This window comes from Cyprinodon tularosa, unplaced genomic scaffold (genome assembly GCF_016077235.1).
Source record: "Cyprinodon tularosa strain WSP-4 unplaced genomic scaffold, ASM1607723v1 ctg33, whole genome shotgun sequence".
NCBI classification, from domain to species: domain Eukaryota; kingdom Metazoa; phylum Chordata; class Actinopteri; order Cyprinodontiformes; family Cyprinodontidae; genus Cyprinodon; species Cyprinodon tularosa.
This window is the reverse complement of record NW_024039041.1, coordinates 1025284-1042425: the sequence shown is the minus strand read 5'-3', so window position 1 is coordinate 1042425 and position 17142 is coordinate 1025284. Positions and strand designations below refer to the sequence as shown.

Here is a 17142-nt window from a genome sequence, read left to right as displayed (position 1 = left end):
GAATCACATTCCAGCCTTTACACTGAGAGAATAGCCACAGTAAAAAAAAAACATACATGTTCAATTAAGGATTTTGACGACGGACATTTGACTTTGCTGTAATGGCGGGGATGTTTGGAGCATGGACAGAGGTAATGCCTGCCTCTGAGGAAATGCAGAACATCTGTGACATGGTGAGTTTCACTCTGCCTTCACTCTTACGTTTTTAACATGCAAAAATAATCAGTTTCGCTTTCAAGCTCTACTAAATGTTAACCGCACACAGCTAAAGAGCCAAGTTGAAGCAAAGTGGACCAAACAGAGATATGAAATATTCAAGACCATTGAGTACAGAATACAACCAGTGGCAGGAAGAAACTTTCTCATCAAGGTAACACCTAAATCATATAGTTAATAAAAGTTCCTGGTTTTATGTGTATATGTATTTGTGTTTATGCACAAAATAAAGGTGTTCCTTTCCTTCCTGCAGGTTCATGTGGGAGGAAGCGAATACCTCCATATTTATGCCTTCCAAAGCCCTCTGCAGGGGGGGGAGATTAAAACCTTACTTAAGAGGGTAGAGACACACAAAGAGGGAGATCCTCTGGAACCCATTAGACCTTTAGACTAAAGGAAAAAACAACATTTTGTCAATTCTTACAGAAAAATGCACTGCTTTGTTATTGTGAAATAGTTAAATATAACAATGTCTATATACATTCTAGCTTATGGTGTTTTTAGCTTTAGGTATTTTAATCAGCGCAATCTCATATGTAAAGATTGAAGAACAAAGATTGTGATTATAATTGATGGTATGTTTTCTTCTTTTATCTGCTGCTGTTAAAACAGCAATAATAAAAGACTGTGGCACTTAGATGGTGTAAGTTTGACAAGTTATGTCTATAAATATGGGTGACTGTTTTATACAAGTGCTTTTTTGGAGTCATGAATTCCTGTGTGAACAAAAAATTCCAGATTCTGAATTGAAATAAAATAATATAACTGAACCCATCTACCAAAAGAGACACACCAGATATAAACCTGTGAAACAAAAGAGAAATTAGAAATAAAATAAAATTTAAAAATCCAAGAGACAGAATGTTTAACTTTTTTTTTTTTTTTTTCTCGATCATATCCAGATGTGGTCCCAAATACTAGTTCAGGGTCCTGGCCATATTTTTTTTCCTTTAATATGTAACTGATAAACTCAACTCCTGAAAGCTGATGTAATCTAATGTCTGATTTTAGGTCAGCTGAGCGCCCAATGAGCCAATGCATCACTTTAGGATGATATAAACATAATCTTGCTATTGATCTAATGAGTCTATTATCCTTAAATATCCAAGTATTTTCACTTTTAACCATTACATCATTTGTAGAGCAGCTTAGTGATTCCTGTATCAGCCTGATATGTTTGGATACCCAAAGAGGTATCAAATCGTCATTCCAACCATCAGGTTGAAGCTCTGATGTCATCAGGACCAAAGTTATGGAGCAGGCCGTCTCTCTCCATGTAAGACTTGCTCCTTCACAGTCTTCCCTCTTTTAATACTATCATTTAACACAGCATGAGGTGTTTAACTTTGTTTTATGACCAAGTTTTCTTCATTTTCCATTTTTATTATCCCCATAATTCAATGTTATTTTTACAGGTCCTTCTGAAAATATTATCATATTGTGATAAAGTTAATTATTTATTATAATGTTTTGGGTTTTCATGGGCTGTATGTCAAAATCATGCGTATTAAGACAATTAAACAGCTGAAATATTTCAGTTAGTGTGCAATGAATCTAAAATATATGAATGTTCCAAGTCTTATCATGACATTATGGAAATTAATGGACTTGATCACAACATGCTAATATTTTAAGGACCTGTAATTACATTAGATGGGACGTTATAAAACAAAAATCTGCATCACTCTCGATTAGATGCACTTTTAAGATAATCAGATCAAACCAGAAGCATCTTGATCAGTGGATGTTGTGGTGTGTCTCTTGAAACACTAATATATTCCTTTTTGTAAAGATGACTTTGTTAAAATAGGACAAAGAAGAAGCTGAAACAGCCAGCGATATAAAACACAGACACCAGAAGTCATTTGAAAACAGTTCCTTATCTTATTTTTTCTTTTTCTAAAAAAAAAAAAAAAAGCTTTTGTACATTAATTAATTGTGAAGAAAAAGGATGACTCCTACAGCAATCATTCTTCTATACAATAATGACGGTGAAGTGGAAAGGAGGTCCGGTCGGTCTGTTAGACGAGCGCCCTGCGGTCGGTTCAAGGCGTCAGCTCCCACGCGCTCAGCTCCGATCTGGGTTCAAACAGAGCGAAGAGGCATTCTTTCATCAGATGGATCTTCACTAAACCTTTGGAGGCTGGTAGTGGATTCTGCATCGTTCAGTGAAAATCTGAAAGGAGAAAGAGAAGCATAAGTGTTGCATCAAAGTTTTGTATTTTGCTCAGGCAGGTATAGAAATGATAGGTGTATATTTTACCTTCAGGCTTCTATCGTTGACAACTTCTTCAACATTCAGCTCTGACTGCATGAGCTTCAACTGGAGGCAGGGCAGCATGAGATTAAGAGGGGAAAAAATAAGTTTGCATAAAGAAAATGCACTTAGATTAGGGTTGGAAAAACACTATAAAGATATGCTCATTGCAGTAAATTGCAAAGGACTGGTGTGCAGTAAATGTTGGCTGACATATTACTACAGTTATCAACTTGCACTTTATTTCTAATGTAATGTTTAGAGTCTCACACTGTTTGAGGTTCATTGGCTTTTACACTTCGTTTAACGCACCCCATTTAACCAAGAGGGAAAAAAAAAAAAAAACTACTAATACAATAGTTGGATTGCAGTTTTCTTGCCAAATATGACCAATTATACAACCATCACAGACAGACTGAAGTCTAATTTTCTCTTGCTTACATTGGTTTGCTCCTTTCGAAGCTGTTTGATTAGTTTCAGATCCTCACTGTCTTTTTCTCGTTCTTCCCTCAGCCGTGCTACCACTTCTGATTTCTGGGCTATACAGGTCTTAATGGCTTTGTCTCTACTCAGATGGGCTTTCATCAGCTGGGAAAGGCAGAGAAAAGTTAAAGTTGTTCAGAAACCAGAGGAGGTCACAGTTTTCAAACTATCAAATCGTCTTCCTGATACTCACCGACTCGTACAGTTCTTTGCAGGTCTGTGTGGCGTCCACTTTTCCTGAGAAGGAGACTGTCGGCAATGTAGTGTTCAGGGCGTGGACAATGCGGTCGTCTATGGTGCGCATCACCTTTAAGCCCTCCTGTGAAACAGAGAGATTTTGAATTACAGTTTAAAGGATCCTTTTATTGCAGGTTAAAGATTCATCATTGATTTGTGTTTTTCTAGGGATATTATACAAAAAAACAAGACAAATAGGGCACAATTGTGAAGTGGAAAGTTTTTAAAATGTTTTTACTTATACAAATTTGAAAAATGTAGTATGCATCTATTTGTTGATAGTTAGGTTTATAGGGTCTGCCTGTTCTGAAACTACATTGATTGTATATACATTTATCTTCATGTTAGAAAAAAAGATTTTTAGCTTAAGGACTGGTCTTTGACTAGGCCATGTTTAAAGATAAATATGCTTCTCTTGCTGTAAATAAAGGGTTGTTGTGTTTCAAGGCTGAACCTCCATCCCATTTCACATTATTTGATACTGACTATGAGGTTTTCTTCTAGTATTGCACTTTTGTTAGCTTTATCCTTCAAGACTGGCTTCTCCAATTAGGAAAAGCATTCCCACAGCATAACACCGCCACCACTATGTTTACAGTGTAAATAGAGCATTTGAAGTGATGTGCAGAGTTAGGGTTCTGCTTCACACAGAGTTTTGGATGTAGGTAAAACATCCACACCATTTTTTTCTTGTGATTTGACAGGCTCAGCTTCTTCCACCAGCAACCTCTAAAGTGATAGTTTGATTTTTTTTTTTTTTTACTTTTTTCTAAAACAGCTTCCATTTTCTCAGTATTTTTGAATCTGAATCAACAAGTGCAACAATAAAAATTGTCTTAATGTGCTTATTGCAGTATAGTTTACTTGTGTGTATAGATGTTCCCAACAACCTCAATAAGTTGTTACATTCATGCTGATTTTGCAGTTTCTATCTTAGTCAGTTAAATAACATGCTGCTGTCATTTTGCACATCTCTGATGTTGCTGCTATTTTTTAAATACCCATTACTGCAAAAATGTCCCTTGCCGTATAATGGTTATTTATTGTCCAAGTTGTGAGTTTTTATACAGGTAAAACACTTTACAGTACAATATTTTATTGTTTATCTTTTAACTCTTCACTATTCTGTTATTCGTACGCATTTTTCTATGGTACATATTTGTGTGAAGGTTCTTTCTATAACTTTTTTGCTGCTGTAAATTCAAGAACTTCCCCATTGTGGGACAATAAAGGGATTTTGTATTATGTATATATATATATATATATATATATATATATATATATATATATATATATATATATATATATATATGAAAATAGTATTTCTAGTATTATATCTATTTATTTATAAATATTATTTTTGAGTTTCTATAATACATAGATTCTCAACATAATTCTTTTTCAGAAAGTTATGCAATAATGAGATTATGTCATAAATAGCTAAACAAGAAAACATGATGTTTAGTAATGGATGCAAACTCCATTGTTGAACTTGTTAATATTATCTAACTATGAAACAATATTTTATATCTTCTACTTGTCTGGAATAAAAATAGCCTGTATAGCTTAGAATCCTGAGTTTTATGGTGTTCCTGACTGTTCATAATGTTCTCCTTTGTCAGGCCTGTCATTTCTAGTGGACAATCATCTCTTGCTGGTTTTGCAGTTCGGCCATCATGATTTTCTGTAATAGAAACTTTTAACCAATCTGACTTTATAATCTCTGTAAAATGTCTTGAAATGTTTAAAGCTTAGAATGTTGTTTGTAACTCGACTTTAAACTTCTCCACAGCATCCTCAATGTTTCCAGCAGACCTTAAGTGGCCTTCACAGCTGTTTGCTGACATTAAACCAAACAGCTCTTTGCAAATAGACTTTTTTCATTATATTTGCAAGATAATCTAAAGACAAATAACATTTTCCCTTAATTTAGAAGTAAGCAAAATTGTTTTTAAAGAAATAAACTTAAATACAAAAGCTTGAATATAAGGTAATTGTGCTATTCCCTGTGTGTTAAAATGTCTGCCATTCAAAAATAGTTACTTGTTTTTCATTAATCCTATAAAAAAAAATCTAAGCTGCAGGTAAAACTGTGTTTCCAATCACACGTGTGTATCATATAATATATCCAGGTGGTTGATATAGTGATGGTTCTTACAGGAGTAGTGTAACTCTGCAAGTAGTGGGAGTTGAGTGCAAACTATGTGCTTTATAACTAAAGACTAAAGCCTCAGATAGTTTTGGGAACCGGGTCACCTGATCAGGACTCCCTTGTGATATAAGCACAAATGCTCCCAGTTTCCAGTTCTGTAATCCAGTCTGGATCCTTGAACGATCAGGAGGGTCAAATGACACAAAAAATAGAGATCCGACAATGTCCCCCACTGAGAACCAAGGGTGCGGATCGATCTTTAACTGTGCAACGTTTTAGTGGGGAAAGAATTATCCGTTTGGTTTGAATTACCTGAAACATGGAAAAGTCCTCACAGTTTAAAGTCTCATCGGGCGCCGCCATAATGGATTGTGGGGTCCTTCACGGCAACAGCACGAAGTAGCTGTTCAAAACAGCTCCTGAACGAAAAGACGCTCGATTTGCTTCAGAGGCAGCCAGAGTTCTCATCAGGCACGAATTACTCCGCACTACCTTCGCTGTGCTTTTACAAATCAGTCCGCCATATTGCTAGTGGCAAATTAATTGGGTTTCCCATTATAATTTTTTTCTTTTTTTTTGGTCATGTAAATTTTTTAAGCAAATTTTTTGTAATAATAATAATAACACTAATATATATATATATATATATATATATATATATATATATATATATATATATATATATATATATATATATATATATATATATATATATATATATATATATATATATATATATATATATATATATATATATACTAGAAGAAAATATATATAGACTATAAAGGACTATAAATGTGCAATTTACCATTAGAATACCCTGTGCAATAACCCGTTGCTCTATATTTGGCACCCAGTGCAATAGCTTTATATATATATATATATATATATAAAATTATCCATCTATATAAATACCCATGTAAACAGCTGTGCAATAACCCGGTAAATTATCCTACCATAAAAAAATAAAAAAATAAACAGCTGTCATATGTGGACGCACTGTATGTACTGTATATATCCCATGCACCCTTTCTTCCTTTGGCACATTCTTCTTCTCCTTTGACTATCTGAGCTGATGAAACAAGTTAATTTCTTCACTGTGAGATCAATAAAGTCAATCAATCAATCAGTATCTCTCTGTCTGTCTGTCTGTCTGTCTGTCTGTCTGTCTGTCTGTCTGTCTGTCTGTCTGTCTGTCTATCTATCTATCTATTTAAACTATGAGGAACAGCGATGCTTTCAGAAAATGTTTGTATTTGAATTTGCAAAGTAATCATAACAGTACTTGTGAAGCACATTTTAATGTATAAAGATTACAATTAATAACAGTGAAACAAAAACATTTTTTATTTATTTAAAGGCTTGTATGGCAAAACTGAGCCAAACATCACCCTATTTGAACTCACGATAAAACAGATGTAAAAAAGGAAGAAGAATAAAAGCCCAAGACCACACTAAACATGGTAATTTCTTGAATTTTCTTTGACAAAAAAACAAAACTCAGACTGAACATTTCAGGCTAGTGTTTATTATGACCTCTGAGTTATTTTGTGGGTTATTTTTGGAAGTATTTTCTGGTGTTTAAATGCAGTGAATGTGTAACCAGTCAGCATTAATATCTTACTTTTCCTGTTGGCAGATAGCCTTTGCTTAACTCATCCCTTTGCAATAACAATAAAACAATTCAATCTATTTTTCAGAGGGAGGTGACCTCTGTACTGGCAATCATATATGGGAATTGTTTTGTGGCTGATGTCTCCTGGTAACATTACTGGTGACTGCCAAATCTTTTTCTGTTCCTCCCTAACAAATTTAAAGATGCTCATATACAGGATTTAACAAAAAAACTTAAATCTCTAAGTCCTTTATTTTAAATATGTTCTATCAGCAAAGGTATTTTAGAGACACAGAATTAAGCGGGAACTCTGATTCTAACTTCTGCATCTTCTTCTTTCACACCGACTTCATTTATATAATCTTTTCCTCCACCCAATAAACTCCTCTCTGATCTTCATTTAGGCCTCCTGACTGACAGTTACAGCCTTATCATCGTACAACCCACAAGTCAACCTCTAGCTTCTGGAACTCCAAATGTATCTTCAACACACCTAACACAGAGATGCGGAAAATAGGGGTCAGAGGGAGACAAATGACTCATAGTGGTGACTCCTGAGAAGGAGAAGTTAGGAAAATACGTTCTGTTTGGGTTTAGCAAAGTGCCTCTGATTCTGGAAGAAACCGTTCTAATAGGCCTAATCATAGATATGGCCACTCCTCAGTCGCAATGGAATTTGCCTCTCACAACATGGCGGCGGCGTTGTCGCACAATTCTTTTTTTTTTTTTTTTTTTTTTTTTTTTTTATGTCGCACAATTCTGACCGTTCGCTGCGTCTTCTTCGTTTACGCTGTGCAGGGCCTGTTGGTGTTTTCTGCAGCTAGTTGACTTTCAGTAGCTGAAGGGGAAGTTTCAGCTGCTCTTTGCGGCACAGTTTCTGGACACAGCGACAGATATTAACCCAAACAGACATGAATTTAATCAGATCTCGCCTCACCGTGGGAAACCTTCTCGGTTCGTATGATTCAATAATTCATTAATTTGAGATAAAATCGCTCTTAGAAACAAACTAGCATGTTCCACTTTGTCGCTTCGCTCTTGTTGTGTTTCCTAAAACTGTTTGTTGTTGACACTATAACTGAATGGGTAATTTAATGTTTGGGTTATTTTATTCTAATTCTAACGCTATAAATGCATGTTTTCGTGGTACAGTATTGTTGAAATGAATGTTGACAGTAGATTTTATTGTGTAGAAGTGGAATAATCAAATAATGTTGTTTTCTTGGTCATGTTTTTCTATTGCGTGGGGTTTATTTATTGCAATTACCTATATTATTTTATGGTTAACATGTTAAGCTAAAAGTGTGTCTACATATCTATTACAGATCTAAAAGTGCAATAAATAAAACTATAATATTGTATTTTCTATATCCTCTCCTTATTATAGTACAGTTTTAATATTTTCAAGATCATATTTTGTAGCTTTAATACATTTTAGCATTGCGTTAATGGACGTTTGTTTTATTTATTTACAGTTTATTTTGTTTATATATTTCAACTTCGCTTAATTTAATTGACTTTTCCTTTTTTTTATTTATCTCACTTAATAGTTATCTGTTTCACATCTACTCTTTTTACTCTGTTAGTTTTGCTTTTAATTAAACTAGTACTATTAAAAGTATTCATAATTGTTATACCACCAAAACACAATTAAAACTGTTTTATATTCTTAAAAAAAACACACACACACACATATGTATATACACTCACCAGACACTTTATTAGGTACCCCATGCTAGTAACGGGTTGGACCCCCTTTTGCCTTCAGAGCTGCCTCAATTCTTGGTGGCATAGATTCAACAAGGTGCTGGAAGCATTCCTCAGGGAGTTTGGTCCATATTGACATGATGGCATCACACAGTTGCCGCAGATTTGTCGGCTGCACATCCATGATGCGAATCTCCCGTTCCACCACATCCCAAAGATGCTCTATTGGATTGAGATCTGGTGACTGTGGAGGCCATTTGAGTACAGTGAACTCATTGTCATGTTCAAGAAACCAGTCTGAGATGATTCCAGCTTTATGACATGGCGCATTATCCTGCTGAAAGTAGCCATCAGAAGTTGGGTACATTGTGGTCATAAAGGGATGGACATGGTCAGCAACAATACTCAGGTAGGCTGTGGCGTTGCAACGATGCTCAATTGGTACCAAGGGGACCAAAGAGTGCCAAGAAAATATTCCCCACACCATGACACCACCACCACCAGCCTGAACCGTTGATACAAGGCAGGATGGATCCATGCTTTCATGTTGTAGACGCCAAATTCTGACCCTACCATCCAAATGTCGCAGCAGAAATCGAGACTCATCAGACCAGGCAACGTTTTTCCAATCTTCTATTGTCCAATTTCGATGAGCTTGGGCAAATTGTAGCCTCAGTTTCCTGTTCTAAGCTGAAAGGAGTGGCACCCGGTGTGGTCTTCTGCTGCTGTAGCCCATCTGCCTCAAAGTTCGACGTACTGTGCGTTCAGAGATGCTCTTCTGCCCACCTTGGTTGGAACGGGTGGTTATTTGAGTCACTGTTGCCCTTCTATCAGCTCGAACCAGTCTGGCCATTCTCCTCTGACCTCTGGCATCAACAAGGCATTTCCGCCCACAGAACTGCCGCTCACTGGATGTTTTTTCTTTTTCGGACCATTCTCTGTAAACCCTAGAGATGGTTGTGTGTGAAAATCCCAGTAGATCAGCAGTTTCTGAAATACTCAGACCAGCCCTTCTGGCACCAACAATCATGCCGCGTTCAAAGTCAATCAAATCACCTTTCTTCCCCATACTGATGCTCAGTTTGAACTGCAGGAGATTGTCTTGACCATGTCTACATGCCTAAATGCACTGAGTTGCCGCCATGTGATTGGCTGCTTAGAAATTAAGTGTTAAAGAGCAGTTGGACAGGTGTACTTAATAAAGTGGCCGGTGAGTGTATATATATATATATATATATATATATATATATATATATATATATATATATATATATATATATATATATATATATATATATATATTTTTTTTTTTTAATGGGTCATATTGTTGTCAAATTATTGTTGTGCATCAAGCAAAGAGAATATCTTTGTAAATTGTTAAAATTATTTAAATTGGGTTCAGAATTGTCCAATGCATTATTAAAGAGTTAAAGGATAGAGGAGAACCTTTGGGGAAGAAAAGTGGTTGAATCAAATCAGAAATTACCGTAGTAAGAACATTTTCATACTTTTAAGGTATTAGGATTAAAAGGGATGTAACCTTTAGAAACCAACTGATCAGTTAGGCTGAATAAAGAAAGTGTCTTCTAAATAAATTCAGGTGGAATGGAAGAGAATTTAGTGGTCTAATGAATCAGTATTTACGGTACCTTCTTCCACAGTGATGGGCATATCAGTGTAGGAAGTGGAGTTGATTAGGTCTTCAGTAACTTTTGGGCCAAAAGAGGTCAGCTTTACTACCAAAATATACTAATGGCCAGATTACTATATTAGTGACGTTCTTCTTCTCCGATGACAGTACCATGATTTTATTTCGCTCATATTGAAAAACACTAATCAGCAGTTTTTAGTTTTGGCCACTACAGAGTTCAGACTGTTGGAATGAGTAGGAGAGGACATGCAGCCTGCCATCATCTTTACAAGATCTTGGTAAAAAATTAATGGAATTGTGGAAGGAAATAAAATTTATGGTTAAATTCTTTTGTCTCAGCCAGTATCTATCTTTGATTCCTTTATAATATTATACAGTATTATGAAGTATTTATCTACAGATTTTGAAAAAATATATTTTTTATAAGAAGTGGAACGGAAATAAAACATGATAAACAGATGAACAACAGACCAGTTTGATGGAGGATGCGTTTTGCTTTACTTCTTCATGTGAAGGTTTGCTCCATGTGAAGTTAATTAGTTGGAATGGGAAGTATAGGGGAACAAAATAAACTGCAGGAGTTTTCTTTAAATGTATTTATTGAATTCCTTTTGTGGGTTGTTGTTGATCTGATATTTTGCATTTTAGATCTAATTAAGAAAAGCAGCACAATTTTCTCTCAACATAGGTCAAACACAAAACTTAACAGTTCAAGTTAGATGAGATTACATGTGTTTGTTTAATTTCAATCCAGGTCAGAGGGTCCGAGGGATGTGCAATAAACTTCCGGAGGCCAAGCCAGAGGTCTCTCCAGCAGCTCCAGCACAAGGTGAGGGTGTTTTTGGATTACAGATAAACTGCTCCTTTTTCTTTGATTTCATCGTTGGGCTTTATGCCCATCCCTGCAGTCCAACCTGATCCACATTTTATCTCTAAAACATTTTGTTCATTTTAGAAGCCCCCCCCCCGCATGGATCTTGTCCATCCAGATTGTTAAATTGTTTGTTTTTAGTCCCAGGAGACTGAAAAGAGAACAGGAAATGGGGCAAACAATTTCTGGGCGATGAAGCAAATCACAGATTCTAGCTAAGGGATATAAATAAAGCTGATACCCCCCCCCCCCCCCCCCCGCTTTCCTCTCCACAGAATCCAGACCCTTATTCAAAACCCCCGGCTACAGACCCTCCAACATGGACAGGAAGATTTTACTGTGGGCAGGTCGCTTCAAGACTGAGGACCAGATCCCAGAAACTGTGTCGTAAGTAGCCCTTTCCTGTTTATCGCAGACCCCCCTCTCCCTGTCCCTTTAACACGGTGCACGGCTCTCCGATTGCCTCCACATCACAAGAACAGAGCTGACTAAGTGGATGAGCGGCGGTGGAGTGTGCGGCTGGCCCCTCTGAGATGTCCTTAGTTCAAACACAGCGTCTGTTTGTGCTCTGAGGTAATTAAGGTGGCTCCTGACATCAGGGTGGAGATTGCATCTGATCTGCTTCTGTGATTAGAAAAAGATCTGCTTGTCATGCTTATGAGGTAAATTCAGGCCGCCTGTATGTGAAGACGTGGAGCTTAGTGTCCAAAATAAACCAAAACACATCAGCCGCTCAGGAGAGTGTTGAAAGATTTCATTGTGTTCATTATAAATATTATTATATAATGTAAAGATTAGAAATAGAATCCCAAAGATTGATTCCTTTATGGGTATAACATAAAAGGATCACATGTCAATGTTCAAACAGGAGGAGAAAGTTTCACCTTCTTTATTGTTTTTGGACTTACTCTTAACCAGAATAAGCGTTTTAATGATAAATATCATCTTCTCCACAGCTTTGAGATGATCGACAATGCCAGAAACAAAATCAGAGTGAAAGCTGCCTATCTGATGATGGCGTTGACAATAGGAGCCTGTGTGCTGATGGTGATTATGGGTAAAAAGGTGAGTGACAAAGCAGAAATACATCGAAAGCAAGTACAGCTCAGATCCGGTAGCATTCACCTGTAGGATTGCAGCGATGCATAAAGGCAGGAATCTTTTTCATGTCTGTGCAGGCTTCTTTTGCTGAGTCACCCTGAGTAAGCCAGTAGTAAAATAGTCAAGTGTCCTTGTTGTGACTGGCGCTTTATACTATAAGCCTGATTTCAGTACCTTTTTGGGTTTCTAAAGCTAAATTGTTCTTTTTTTCTGGCAGGAAAAATTAACAATTCAGGTCTTCATTTTACATTTTCCTTTCCAACATGCTTTGCTAATAAAAAGCTGAAAAGATTCATGGATTGATCCTTTGACTTATCTCCAAACCACTTAGCTTCAATTTCATCGTCTAGTCGACGAAGTGGGTTATGAACCTAATAATATGGCTGTGTCCAAACGTCCGCCCTAACCCCAAGATCCGTCCATCACTATATAGAGCGGGTACTATATAGTGGACTTTATAGCAAACTCCGTTAACTTACCGTTCGGACAGATTATCACTGCTTTTTGCTCCCCATTGGTCACATAACTCCGCCTCCACCGCACGGTGCCTGCGCCACCTTTGTTATTCGTCGCCGCTGTCCGGTAGCAACAGCGGGCCGCTGTGACAACAAATCCCATAATGCTTTGCCAGAAGGACTCTCGCAAAGCATTCCAGTATATATCTGATTGTCTAGTGAACATAGATTGTCACTACTTTTGAAGGTGCATTGTGGGAAATTTTGAGTCCACTACTTTTTCATCCACTAGAGCTAATTAAAAATCATCAACCAGTAAAGGTCCAGAGACATTTTTAATTGTAATCTGTTAGTTTAAACAGAAATTGAACACTGAAATAGATTGAGGTGTTTATGCATCCATGTTAAAAAAAAATAGAACATGTGTCCATTTTAAAATCTAAAGTGTTTTTTGAAGTAGAGAACAACAGTCGTTCAGTTTGGTATATAGATAGTTTCCGGATTTACATATTTTGTTTGTTTGTACCTAAAACTCTCCAAATCCCTGAGGTGTCAAAGGAATTAATGGTAATTACTCAAGTAAAAATCCTATAATTTTGTAGAAGTTAGAGTATTAACTGAAGCTTTTTACTCAATTAAAAGTCTAAAAGTAAAAGTTAGGATGGATGCTTTAAACCTCCTACTGGTTACTGCTCTACCTCACTAAAAGGAACATTTTTCTACAATTCTTTATGATAACTTCCTTAGACTTTTCCTGGTTTTATATTTAATATAATTTATATTTTATATTTAAATTCAACTTTGCATCATTTTGAATATTTTTTTATTTTGGTATGTGGTGAACAACAATTTGGTTCAGCACAAATAAAGTAATTTTTCTGGATAAAGAAATTTATTTTGATGGTTTTTACTTTTTTTTTTAAATACCAACAGGCCATAACGAAAAAGAGTGTAAACGAAACAAAACTTAACAAGTCTATTTTAAAGATGTGAGGAGTAGAAACTAGAGATAATTGCAAAAAAATGTAAGGAATAGAAGTAAAAAGTTGTCTAAAAAAAGAATTACTCCAGTAAAGTATAGATACTTTTACTTGACACCTCTGCCAATAGACGGAAAGACATTCGTTAGGATAATGCAAAACGATCCACAATCAACCAGAACTTGAACCCAGCAAAAACCCAAAGACAAGGACATGATTGGATGTCTTACAGACCCGCAGCAACAGATGACAAGGAATCCCAAATTCTCACTGGAAACTTCACTCTGGGTTTAATCAGCATGGATTCTCTACTTCTCTGTTCTCCCCCAGATATTAGCACCTTTATTCCCAAATGAAGACAAACTTTACTCCATTTGAAAAGATTACTTTGATCCACCGATCAACAATCCACTCTGTTTCAGGAAGAGTTTGACATGAGAAATGCTGCATTTGTGGCCCATGTGTAGGATTCCTCTGTGTGTGATGCCTTTTTAATGTTCTGACTCCAACCTCAGTCCACTGCTCCTTCAATAATCTGTGATTTAGTTTGATAAATCTGTGAAGAACGTGGGCATCTTTTGCAGTGGTGTCAAAAGTACACACATTTGTTACTTAAGTAGAAGTAAAGCTACTGCAGTTTAAAAACACTCTGGTAAAAGTTGAAGAATCAACTTGGCCTCTTTACTCAAGTAAAAGTGAAAAACCATGTGCTCCAAAAACTACTTAAAGTATAAAAGTATAAAGTAACCTTAAAAACAAACAGCCAGATGCCACTTTATGAATTGAAAGCTATTTTTTTTCGACTATTTTTGAAAAATTCTTTGAGTTGGGGCCAAGGATAAGGGAGGTCTTGTTGGTCTCCCTCTTCATCTCCCCATACGCTCTCGCCTGTGTCCATCCTTTCAGACATTTCGACATCTTTTTCTGGATCCGACATTGTGGCATGGCAGAGACAATTCACATTTGCAGTTTGAAGAACACCTGCTTGCTTCTGATGATTTCCTTTAGCTAACCCAGGCTTTCCCAAACTCGGTCCTCAAGGCCCCCTGTCCTGCAGGTTTTAGAAGTTTCTCTTCTTCTTCTTTTCTATTATGGCGGATCACAAGCAACTTTAAGGTGCATACCGCCACCTACTGTACATGAGTGTCAAATAGAGGTTTCTCTGCTTCAGCACAGCTGGTTATAATGATTGCAGTAGACCAAAAGCCTGTTAATCAGCTTTCAATTAAAATCAGCTGTGCTGGAGCAAAGAAACCTCTAAAACCTGCAGGACAGGGGACCTTGAGGACCGAGTTTGGGGATGCCTGATTAACCAATGAGTGTTTGGGTTATATGACTCATCCAATTACACTAGTTTTCACTAGATGTGGATGGCAGCAATGAGCTGCTTCGGATGGAGCACATGACGTGAAATAAATATATATAAACATTAAACCGAAGCCAAGAGTAACGAGTAACGTTTGTTTTAAAAATGTAAGGAATAGAAAGTACAGATACTTGTGTGAAAATGTAATTAATAGAAGTAGGAAGAAAAATAAGTAATGGAGTAAAGTAGAGATACCTAAAAAGTGTACTTAAGTACACTAACGAAGTATTTGTACTTTACTTGACACCTCTGTATTTTGTTGGTGCACCGTTTACACTTTTTCCTTCCACTCAATTATCAATTGGTTTGCATGGATGCAGCACTTTGTGAGGAATCAGCTTCTTGGGTAGTGACTTTTTTGGTGGCCTATCGATAATGTGTAGGTTCTTCTGGACCTGTCAGCTGTCATTTCCATGATTGTGCATCTCACAATAGGCATACATAGGCAAACATACTCATAATTGATTGATTGTGGGTTATTTGTAGGCAATTATAGAAAAATCAAATGAAATAAAGGCTTGAAAATGTTTACTCTCTTTATTTGCAAGGAATCCATTCAGTGTTTTTCTAAATGCATAAAAAATATTTGTATGATTTTCTGATCTTTTGAGATTTACTTATAGATTTAGCACCAGGTGGATTTAACCACAAAACTTTTCACCCAGGCTGCTTTTTTTTTTAAATAAAGTTATGTGTAATAATTTCCCACTCTAAATTATTGAAAGGCAGGCATTGCAGGGAGTGGAGAACCTTCTGCCTGGAAGTGTAAATGATTATTCCTGTTTTTGTTTCCTTCATATAAACCAGTTTTACCAAGATTCCATCTTGTTTTTGCAGGCTGCAGGTCGAAACGAGTCTCTGACTGTATACAACTTGGAAAAGAAAGCCAAATGGAGGGAGGAACTCGAGAAAGAAAAGACTCAGTGATGGACATCAGTAGTCATGATGCAGTTGCAACCAGAAAACTATAAAATAAAGGAAACAGACTTGTCTTTTGTTTTCAGTCTGATATTAAATAAAATATTTTCCCATTTTAAAACAGTTAAATTTGCCTCAATTTTGGCAACATTATTTTAATCAAGTACTGCCTAAATTAGAGTTTTTTGGTGAAATGTACTTTCCTTAACGTCTACATTTGATGTATCATTTTAGCAGCTAAGATACTTAAGCTCCAAGACATTTTTCTCCGAATGTAACTGGTTATTCGCACACACAAAAAAAAACTTGAATGTCTTCGTCTGAGTACTTTCAAATTCTTATCTGGCCCATTTCAACACTGGACTTGCTTCACTGTAGCTAATGACACTGCTAGCAGCTTTGGTCAGCATCTTCAACAGGATATGCATATTAAACACCAAGCAGTCGCCTAATTGCTGCAGCTGGACATTCCCACTCTGATTAAACACCTTGAAATTACAGCCAAGGATTAGCCAGATTCTTGGAGATCTTCAGTTCTTAGTTCCTTCAGGTTGAGGGCTGACCTAAAGTACATCCACAGCTGTGCCTCCATTAAGCTAATTTCATAATCTGGCTCTAGTAAACAAATAATTATGATGCAGCATCAGTTAGCAAAACTGCCAAAATCTTTTTCAAGTTTAGGTCTTTTTGCAGTGAATGTTAATGCCTGGTTTAGACTGCTTTTCCACCTAACTTATGTCTGGAACAGAGCACTCGTTCTTTGTAGGATTACAATCCATTACGTTATCAGTGGAAACATGAACTTGGTGAACCCCTACCCCCGGGACATCTCCAATTTAGAAATCCAAACAAAATTAAGGAGGGACAGTTTTCCTTGTTGCTGTAGATCATGAAAACCTGTCGTAGTACCAACCCGAGAGCTCTTCTTTTCTGATTGGATGAGTGCTTAATCTGTTTCCTCTTGTAAAACATGTCTGTGTTTAGTTTTAAAAATAATCAAGTGGATCCAGTGTAAATGGGTTCCTTATCCTGTTCATATATGGATATAATAAAGTTTTCCGATGGCTGTTGTGGCATTTTGTTGTAGAAACAAGAACAAAAAATAAATGTAATAAAGTAATATATCTTTGGAT

The 17142-nt window shown here is 36.4% G+C and overlaps 3 protein-coding genes across 3 annotated transcripts; 2 read left to right on the top strand and 1 right to left on the bottom strand.

Moving 5' to 3' along the window:
* LOC119788925 (cystatin-A1-like) lies at positions 1-853 on the top strand. Its single transcript, XM_038293616.1, has 3 exons — positions 1-173; positions 266-370; positions 470-853. The coding sequence occupies exons 1-3, from the start codon at positions 102-104 to the stop codon at positions 608-610; spliced, it is 318 nt and encodes a 105-aa protein (XP_038149544.1). The 5' UTR covers positions 1-101; the 3' UTR covers positions 611-853.
* Positions 854-2100: 1247 nt separating this feature from the next.
* Positions 2101-5814, bottom strand: mix23 (mitochondrial matrix import factor 23). The gene is made up of 5 exons (XM_038293615.1): positions 5658-5814; positions 3150-3275; positions 2915-3061; positions 2480-2539; positions 2101-2392 (listed from the first exon to the last, which is right to left on the bottom strand). Exons 1-5 carry the CDS (start codon positions 5706-5708, stop codon positions 2345-2347), a joined length of 432 nt encoding a protein of 143 aa, XP_038149543.1. The 5' UTR covers positions 5709-5814; the 3' UTR covers positions 2101-2344.
* A 1937-nt stretch (positions 5815-7751) lies between these two features.
* On the top strand, positions 7752-17135 carry fam162a (family with sequence similarity 162 member A). The gene is made up of 5 exons (XM_038293814.1): positions 7752-7914; positions 11073-11147; positions 11465-11576; positions 12146-12254; positions 15929-17135. Exons 1-5 carry the CDS (start codon positions 7872-7874, stop codon positions 16016-16018), a joined length of 429 nt encoding a protein of 142 aa, XP_038149742.1. The 5' UTR covers positions 7752-7871; the 3' UTR covers positions 16019-17135.
* The last annotated feature ends 7 nt before the right edge of the window (positions 17136-17142 follow it).